The 10522-nt window shown below is 35.3% G+C and overlaps 1 protein-coding gene across 5 annotated transcripts in view; it reads right to left on the bottom strand.

The window, feature by feature from the left end:
* Positions 1 to 8190: 8190 nt before the first annotated feature.
* Positions 8191 to 10522, bottom strand: part of LOC108135457 (vesicular glutamate transporter 1) — a 102355-nt gene continuing 100023 nt past the window's right edge. For 2 of the 5 annotated variants that reach the window (XM_041710064.1, XM_041710062.1), the window contains one exon: positions 8191 to 8487. In XM_041710064.1, the coding sequence (XP_041565998.1) occupies positions 8290 to 8487 (198 nt within the window). In that variant the 3' untranslated portion in view covers positions 8191 to 8289. The remainder of the gene's footprint in view (positions 8488 to 10522) is intronic. The other 3 variants (XM_041710065.1, XM_041710066.1, XR_005977827.1) reach the window with 3 other exon arrangements.

Here is a 10522-nt window from a genome sequence, read left to right as displayed (position 1 = left end):
CTGCAAAAAGAAACATAATCATCCGCAAAAGCAATGGAAATTGGTGTAGATCTGACGATGAACAAGCTGAGGCATTTGCTCAACACCTGCACTCTGTGTTTCAGCCAAATGATATTAGCAATCCTATAACAGAAGCTGAAATAGAAAACTTTCTTGGGTCACCCTGTCAAATGAGCTTGCCTATTAAAAGAATTCATTTTGACGAAGTTGTCACAGAAATTAAATGCTTAAACAATAAAAAATCACCAGGCCCGGATAAGATAGATGGCATCACTCTTAAAACTCTACCATCAAAATGCATACGGTTTCTCACGCTTGTATTTAACGCTATTCTCAGGCTAGACCACTTCCCAAGTCAATGGAAATGTGCAGAAATCATTATGATCCTCAAGCCAAACAAGACAGAAACTGAACTATCATCTTACCGTCCCATTAGTCTGTTGACAATATTCTCGAAAGTATTTGGACGAACTTGCCATTATTCCTGAATATCAATTCGGATTCAGAAAAAACCACGGGACCACTAAGCAATGTCACAGGGTTATCAATGAAATTGTATCTGCACTTGAGAATAAAAAATATTGTACTGCAACATTTCTTGACGTTCAGCAAGCTTTTGATCGTGTTTGGCACAATGGATTACTCTACAAGATAAAGAAATGGCTGCCTGCTCCATTCTATTTATTAATGAGATCCTACTTGACTAAGAGATGCTTCTACGTGCAGCAGAGAAATGATACGTCAACACTACTTCGCATAAAAGCAGGCGTTCCTCAAGGGAGTGTATTGGGACCAGTCCTTTATACACCATACACGGCAGATATGCCAGTAACAAACAACTGCACCATTGCAACATATGCTGACGATACAGCCATTCTGGCAACAAGCTCATCTAGAGACGAAGCATCTCATCTCTTGCAATGTGAGCTCAGTCTGATTGAGGCCTGGTTCCTTCGCTGGAAAATTAAAATCAACTCCCTGAAGTCTGTCCAAATAACTTTTACACTAAGACCAGGAAACTGTCCAAATGTCACACTTAACGGCTTAGAAATTCCACAAGACACCTATGTGAAGTATCTTGGCATGCACCTCGACCGCAGACTAACATGGAAACACCACATAAAAGCGAAAAAACAACAACTCAAACTGAAAACACTGAAAATGTCCTGGTTACTAGGTAGAAAATCAGCAGCCAATTTGGAAAACAAAATTCTTCTCTACAAAGCCATTTTAAAGCCTGTTTGGACCTACGCTATCCAACTCTGGGGAACAGCTAGCAATTCAAATATTGAAATACTTCAGAGCTACCAATCAAAAATCTTGCGACAAATTGTTAACGCTCCATATTATGTAACCAATGCAAATATTCATAAAGATCTAAATATTCCAACTGTAAAAGAGGAGATAAAAAAATATAGTAAGAAATATACAGACAGACTTCACAATCATGTAAATAATTTAGCCCTAGGTCTATTAGAAAATAGCTTAACATTCAGAAGACTCAAAAGATTCCACATTCTTGATCTCCCTGATAGGTAAATTTAAGTAAACGAGAAATTAAATTAATAGCAGGTTTCACTGGAAATCTGCTATTCCTTTTATGTAAATATTAGTGATACAATTTACTTATTGTCATTAGACAGATTGTAAATAAAAATTAAATTAAAAAAAAAAAAAAATCGTATTAGCCAGATAATAATAAACTGGAAACTGCGTTTCCCAGTCCGGTCAAACATGTCGATTTTCGAATTTATTAACAACTTGAAGCCTTTACCTTTTAAATTAACTTTGATCAAATAGCTCACTATATAAGGAATATATAAGACGGAAGTGCTAATGACTGGTTTTGGCGTTATCATAAAAGCGTTCAAATAAGTCAGGGTACTGGATCATTGCAGTGGGTCTCAATTTAAAGATGAACTTTTGGATCTCAACATTCGCTCAGCAATAGATCGACGTAAGCAGAAAGAAAAGGAATCGTTTGATGAATTCTATGAGTCGATCGTATTGTTCGCAGATAAACTTTCGGTTCCGTTGTCGGACTTAGCATTGCTGCAAACTTTCAGCGATGAAGACGAGAGTCTTGAGGTAGCAGCATTTAATTTGACTTGCTGAAACTGTCGAGCGAAAGGCCATCGAACGGCAGGTGTTTTGTTACGGCTGTGGTCAGCCTAATACTTATAAACCGTCATGTACGAAATGTACTGGCACAAAAAACGTAGGAGATCGTGCACCAGTGGCAAGTGCACGGAAAAAACAAACAGCATTACGACTCAGACGGATTTGTAGAGCCACCTCAATCTTCAAAAACAATTCTACCAGACAAAACCACAAACCTGCCAGTACCAAAACACTTGCATTCACCACCAGAGAGAAGCAAAAGATCTTGCTTGCTTTTATCGAGAGACAACAAAGCGCCTAAATTTGTACATCGTTCCGTCCCTTTTTCAGTCGTTATATTTAGTCGGAGACGGTATTGCTAGCTAAGCAAGTTCGGGTGTAGAAAAAGCCATTCAATCATTTCCATCATTTTCTGAAAAGGGTCTGGGTAAAACAAATTTGTTGCATCAATAAATGTAGGTAGTACAAAGCCCATTAAGTAACGACCAGTTTCCCTCTGCTATCGAAAAAATTATGTATGAGGAAATAGATCGTATGATTGGCCTTGGAGTCATTGAAGAATCCAATAGTTCGTGGTCTTCGCCAGTGGTGATCGTAAGAAAGCCAGGCAAAGTGTGCCTCTGTATATATTGTCGCAAAGTCAATGAGGTGAAACGAAAGGTTGCTATGCCACTAATAGAGGGTATCTTAAGTCGTCTACCAAAGGCTGAGATCATCACTAGCCTGGACCTTAAAGAGGCGTATTGGCAAATACCACTCGACATTGATTCTAAAGACAAAACCGCCTTTACAGTTCCCGGGAGACCTTTATATCAATTTAAAGCCATGCCTTACGAATGCCCTTCAACAATGTCAAAGTTAATTGCATAAGTCCAGCCTACCTTCGAAATGAGGTATTCATTTATCTGGATGACCTCCTAATAATTTCTTACACTATTGAGCGGCACATAAGGGTGTTGCGCGAAATTTCAGAAGCATTGGAAAGAGCAGGTCCGACCATAAACGTTCAAAAAAGTTGGTTTTGTATACCTGAAGTTCATTAACTATGGCTGCCACAAGAACTAATTTCGATTGCCTTACCAAAAGCTCACGATAGTCCGTTATCCTCTCATTGTGGGATTAATATGACACTAGAAAGGATTAGACGACGTCAATAATTGTGTAGTGTGCAAAACCACTAAGCATGTGGAAGTTAGATCCGACGATAGATCGGCACTCTTCTTGTAAGAGCAAAATAAAAAAAATCTGGCTTAATTTTAGGATCTGCGGCCAGTATGTAGGCATGCCTGGAGATATGAAGGCCCTCATGTTTTGTGTTTAATTTTAGGCAAATATTTTTAAATCGCTAAACTTATTTGATGATGAAAAATTCTTATTAGACCTTTTTTAAGTAACATGGAAACATACGCAAGGGTATTAAAGACAAAAATAATATGATTATGTTGAGGGGTCAGAACTGTGTTTTTCAGTTTTTTCAATGTCCAAGTTATATGAAAAAACCACCTGGTCCTGGAATTGGTGAACTTTAACAAAAAATTTGAATATAGGTCTCCTGTACAAATGTTAGTTTGTTAGATATAAATTCAAAATATATTAAATTTTTTTTTTAACAATAGAGTCAAAAAACGGTTAATTGCTTTTTTACAAATGTAGAAACACCTAATATTCCTTCAAAACCTCCAACAGCTTTATATTAATTATAAGCGTTAATTAACATTGGGTTATTAAAATAGTAAATTAAAAAACATTTTTAAAAAGTTAATACTAACTACTTACTTAATTTTAATTAATCTATCGCTTTAAGTTTGAGCTATTGGTCTTTTTAAGTATTTCCGCGTACTCAGGAATGAGAAATATCTAATTATTGTCAACAATAAACTGCTTGGTTGATAAAAAAAAAACTACAGTATTGATCAATATACTTGTTCGAAGGTTTGCTTTGATACTGCTTGCTGACTAGAGGCCAACAATTTTATTATCAACACCCGCAACGGTAATTCTAAATGAAAACTGTTGCAGTACAATATTCATGCATTGTCAAATCTGTGAGCTATGTTTTTTTCAATACTTGTAGTCAAGTCATGAGGGACAAAACATTGTAGTAGTTTTAAGGTAATCTTTTTATGGTAACTAGGTTTTGAAGCTGTGCAGTAAAAAGACTTTTGATATCAAACAAAAACGTCTCTTGACGTGTTAAAATTATCGAGACGATCGCACCTTCTACTCTAAAATCTTCTGATAATAGGTTTCGTGACAACTTTTATTTATTTTACCAAAAAAATATTTTCCTTTTTCAATTAGTTTCGTGATCGGTAACTGTGCACAGCCTTGTTACTTAACAATCTTCAAAGCAGAGTGCCGCTTACAAAAAAAGAGGTGTGTTTATAAAAAAGCTAACAATCTGGGTATGGAGTAACCATACAAGACAAGCTGTTTAAAAGACATATGGATCTTTAAGGTCCCTTTCCCACACCTAATTACATATATTATTTTAACCTCAAAGCTTCGATTATAATTCGAGATATTTGTAAACGGTGACACCATGAGTAAACAAAATCTAATCGCAGTGATTAATAGTGTTGCCGGATATGTGTTTAATGTGAGACGTGGCGATCCAATTTCACGTTTTTCGTACAAGATATTTAAAAATGATCATATATTAAATTCAGTACACACAGTAGCAGACAAAGAAATCCGGACACCTAGGGTATGGCCTCTATACGCAAACTTTTAAAGGGCGTAAAATATGTGAAAATTTGTTATCTGATTGGATCTTTTATCATGTTATCTATTAAGTATTTAGTTTTAAATTACCATCTATTTTAATTATCGTAAGCTTTTGGTGCAAAACAAAAAAAATTAAAAGTGTCGAAAATTACTTATACTGATAAAGTTGCTCCAAAAAGTGACATCATAGACTTTTACGCTTTGTAAGTATTACTACAGGGTTGCCCATATTCGACGGACCCATGTTTTTTTTTTAAAATCAAAGAAAAAAATAAAAATTTGGCGGTTGGCAATCTTAATCATTTAATTTGTTCCAAGAAGATTTGTTTACATCAATTTTTGAATATGATATCTTTCAAATGCCCGCCTCTGGCGTTGATGGCGTATTGTGCCCTTTTTGCAGCATTTTCCATCGTTTTCGCCAACATTTCGGCCGGAATAGCGGCTATTTCTAGGGTCATTGGCTTGTTAACGTAAACCTTGACTTCAAATATCCCCACAAGAAGAAGTCAGGCGACGTCAAATCAAGCGAACGCGGTGGCTTTTTTTTTGTTTATTTCCCATTCAATGTGAAATGTGCTTCATCGGACATGATAATTTTGTTCCAAAATTGATCGTCATCTTCGGCCATTTCGGTGACTCTCGCGTGGCATGTATTGTTCCATGGTAAAAATCTGCTTGGACTGACGCTTCAAACGCGGTATGTCATTAAGCGATCTGGCATCTCTGTCAAAAGTTATGGCGTCGTCAGATGGGTCCATCGAATATGGGCAACCCTGTAGAATCTGTATTTCAAATACCAAAGCTCTAGCTTTAGTTTCCGCAATCTTGACATGGCGAGATCAACTCGGCTATTGGTCCTTAATAAGAATATTAAAAAGTATTTTTTTATTTTTGCTTTTTAAATTATTGTTATCAAAATCAAAATATTTAAATTTTTTGTGAATAGCACAAAATAGTGCAGGGATGTCAAATAATTAAAAATAAAATGTAAAACGGTCTTACCGACAAAGATTTCCGTCCAACCCAGCTAAGGATCTGACCAATCCGATTTGGCGATTGGTGGATTGATGCAAACTTCCGGTTGATAGACCCAAGACTGGTTGTATATTGTCAAATATGCGAGATATGATGAAATTGTATATATTACATTACATTAGTAGGCCAAAATATAACTCCAAAAATAAAATATGCGGACAATCTTTTGAGTGCGGCAATATGGTAATGGAACTTTTACAAGAATATTCAATCGAAATAGAAGTTGCGGGCTATTCAAATCAAGTCCTTAATGAATTCTTCACACTGGGATCATATGCGAAATATCGGACCTTGGCAGACTATCGGGGTCTCGAATGCCTCAGTTTGTAGTGTTCTCCATGACTTTAGTGTTGAAGTCTGGAAGGCTCTTTCACCTTCGTTCTTGTCTCCTCATTTCGCGTAAAAGCATTTAGGTTGCTAAATGAGTTAGGCTTTAATCATTATAACTTGTTAAACGACCTCAAAAAAATTATGCTATGAACTTTTATAATTACAAAGGATTGTATTAAGTAATTCTCTTGGCCTTGGTAGACCACAAGTATCTAATATGAGCTTATTCAACAAAATTAAAAATTAAATGTTTTTAAATCCGCAGATATGGATTTGCATTTTTTATTATTGGTGCTCCCGGCAGTTGTAATGATTCTCGAGTTTTTGAACAGTCCCAGCTGAAAAGGCTGATCAGAACAAAGGACTTTTTCCTTGCAATGCAATTTAAAGCTGCAGAGTCTTTGTTCCGGTTTCGGTTTCCCAATTTTCAAAACGCTGATGAAACCTCATCCATATTCTACGACTGCACCGCCCCAAGAAAAACAGTTGAATAACCATCTTTTAAGTGCAGACGAGTCGTAAAAAACGGTTTCCACGAATTGGAAAAGGTCTTATTCTGTTAATAAATATATGTAGCCCTGTTGTTCAAAATATCTACAAATTGTGCTTAAAAAGTTATATTGTCCTCTAAAAAAAGATAGATTTTGTTGCCATTTCGATTTGACTCCTCGTCTCCAGGCTTTGTACAGCCAATCACTTTGGAAAACTAAACTCACTCATACAATTTTTTATTAAATTTTACGGCACGGAAAAAAGATGCGATTTCTGAGTCACGTCTTGTTGGCTACGCAGTGTGGAATCTAGTGGCCTATAATTGCCCTGTCCAACTTCCACCCTCTATTTTTGTCTGATTTTTCTCTAAAATATTGGTCAACGGAAATTTTCAAGGCCTCATCAGAGAATAGCCCGAGCGAACCGAACTAATTTGAACGGCCAGATCGCCAATGTCTTCTACACCAGTAGGAGAAGCTGCCACCTTCCTATTTTACTTTTGCTGTTATCGGCTTCAACCGCAATATATTATCAGTGTATATCTTGTAAAAAGTGTCGTCGAATGTGTCGTCTGTTTTCTTAAAATTGATTTGTTAAGTGTGCAACCATGCTGGTACTAATGTTCAAAAGCCCTTAACAATTTTATGAAGAAATTTATTTATTACTTAATAGTTTATCTTTCCACTTCATAAGCATATGGGGGAGGTCAAATCTTTAAAATTGTATTAAAATTCTAAAATAAAATACATTTTCTGCAATTCCTATAGCATTCATTACTTCTTGCTTGCAACACTTGTGTGTCTCGCTCATATCACATTAACAACATGGTTTTGTTAAACGAGGTCAATCACCACAAACTTACTTGAATTGACATCTAATTGATTAAATATCGAAATGTAGACTGATGTTATATACATATACGGTACTAGTAGGGCTTTTGATTCTGTGAACTATTCTCTTCTTTTATTCGAAGTAGATAAGCTCAAGTTACCGAATAATATATAGCTTGGATTTCAAGTTTTTTTAATGGAAGAATGGAAGAAGACAGTTTATTTTGATAACGAAGTTCCTTTTGACCCAAAATTAAAACTCGCCTTCCACATAACGTCTACTATAACGTTTACAAGGCTATCTAGGGTTTATTAGGAAACCTTGGTCGGACATAGTTCTTTTGTAATCGAATTTCAAAATTTCGTGTTATAATCATAAATCAATAAATCATAAATCAAACTTCGGCAATACGAAGTTCATCTACCCTTGCAGCTATTTCAAAAATGAAATATTCTTGAAAACATTTAAACTTTGATTTATTTTCGTATATGTTTAAAAACATTCATTAAGCTCAATTATTCGATCGTTTTTATGGCAGCTATATAATATCGTTTTCCATTTTAAATAAAATTAGAAGCGTAATTCTGAAATATAAAAATACTATTATATCAAAAATAATAATAAAAGGGTTATAAATGATTAACGAAAATGTACGCACAACTATGTATTTTATTTTACATGCATAGCAAACATAAAGTAACAGAATATTTATTAATAGTATAACCTTGGCATTATTTTAAGTACAATATTTTAAATTGGTCCGATAGTTTTATCCGAATCTTCTTTTGGTTTCGAGAAAATCTTTCCCTCGTCTGAATCGTCATGTGTAGGTAGCTCTTTATTCCAAGATTGTATTTCAGCCGTTCCAAAAATCTGATACACAGCATAAGTCAATATCGAAATAATCGCGGATACTTCAAAAACTATTCGCCATTGATCGATGGAGTCCTGAAAAAATATAGAAATGAAGTGTTAATATCAAGCTATTCGGCTATAGTTTAATGCTATATTGCCATATGGTGATGTTGCAAAGGCTTATTTTTTTTTTATATTTTTTTTAATTAAAAAAAAAATTTCGTAATCGGTCATAATTGAAACGAGAACAAAAGCTTACTAAACCATTATGTTAGGCAATAATCAAGATAAACGCAAAATTTTTCGAAAACAACCAAACTAATTAAATTTTTGTCGATCGTGCTCATGGCAACTTTGGGATATAGTAGTCCGACCGGTCATGATCAGTGTTAAAACAAAAAGTATGATTCGGCAGTTGTGAGATTTTTTTTACACTGCAGCGTGAAGTCAGTAAAACACATATGAGGCAAATATAAGATATTGTCAACCGATTTTGACAGTTTGATTTGGATAGGCTCGAAATACTATTAAATGCCGATTTAAGCTGTGACAGCCCACAACAAAGAACAAAATTAATGAAATACCAAAAACATTGAACATTCCAAAACAAAGTTGTTTTATTTGGAAATCCTGGTCCCGCGTAACTATTAAAACACGCGCCCAAAGCGAACAACACATAATTACACGAAGCCCTGTAGCCAACAGTCATCGTCAGATCTGTCACGATGACGCCGATAATGGGACTATCACCATCGCTCACCGCAGCCTCAGACCAGTCCTCGATCACCGAGAAATATCAACTGAAGAGGAATGTCTTGCAAAGTTTTCTGGTAGCTAGTCTTAATAGTGGTGCTGGATCCGTAAGAGATCGGTTAAGATCGGCTCTACGAATCGCTGTGAGGATCACCGACGCCTAGCGCGGTAATGATCATTGAGCCCGGCCAAATTTGGAATTCAAAAGGCTCCCGACCCAGAAACGACACGTTCCTTCCGACCGAACACTATAGATGTTCTTGACCGACGCGAGGCACCACATCAAGCTAAGCTCGGCCCTCCGCAGCACCGTAGCAAGCAGTAGCACAACTCGGCTCTCCCGCAGCGCCGACAACAGTAGCACAGAGACGCCCATCTACTCAAATTACCTATTGTAAATTAGTTATTACGAACCTAAGAAAATATAAGCATACTCCATAGCGTTTTCTCTCTGTGTCACCATTGGGGAAAGGGAGAGAAAAAACGATCTAGAGAGGAATTAAATTTCTGCCTCTACACAAATTTAACAAACAAAAAGCGAAATTCTAAAATTTTAAAAATTGCAGCTATGGATGTTGAAAAAAGCTTTTTGACCGGAAAAAAACTTTTTTTAAATAAATCGGACTTTCTTTGAGTGCATCTAACGAAAAACAAAGTGCGAAGATTAATCGTAATTAATCGTATAAGCAAAAGTGCTCAGTACTGCTGGCCACACTTATCCTAAGCTGGTGTTAGAAAGCTAGTTTAACTCTCTCTTCTACCGGCATCTTTTAAAGTAGCAAGACGGTTTTTTAAAAAAACAAAGATATTAATTGCAAAAATTATTTTTTTTGGTGAAAGGCGGTTAACTTTTTAAAGAGAAAGCAAGTAAGTGAACTTAAAATTTATTTCGTCAGAATTTCTTAAAAGAGCCACTCGCAATTCAAAGAAAAAAATCATCATTGGAAATATTATACATTTTGAACTATTGCACGTAGCTATTTTGAAAAACTCGGAATTACACTTAAATTATTTAATTTATATGATTGTTCATACAAAACTAAAAAAAAAATGAAAACGTTTACTTAATCAATCTAAAAATTTAAAATTTAATTTTTTCTATTTCTTTTCAGTGGCACTAGAGCTAAATCAGCCGGGGTTGTGCACAGAAAAATCAAAAAAGAAAGCGTTTCAAAACCTTATAAAGTACATAAATACATAATTATAAATATTTAGTTAAACTGAAAACAAATAAGTAATAAATAAATATATATTGAGTTAAAGTATACGTTTCAGATGAAAACATTTAGTACATTTTCATACGAAGGTTTATATGAAAACGTTTATATGAAAAATCACGGGTGAATCACGGGTGACTTACACTCTTTCACGGGTG

This window comes from Drosophila elegans, unplaced genomic scaffold, assembly GCF_018152505.1.
Source record: "Drosophila elegans isolate 14027-0461.03 unplaced genomic scaffold, ASM1815250v1 contig_748, whole genome shotgun sequence".
Classification (NCBI taxonomy): domain Eukaryota; kingdom Metazoa; phylum Arthropoda; class Insecta; order Diptera; family Drosophilidae; genus Drosophila; species Drosophila elegans.
Note: the sequence above shows the minus strand (reverse complement) of the source record. Positions and strands in the feature narration are given on the sequence as shown.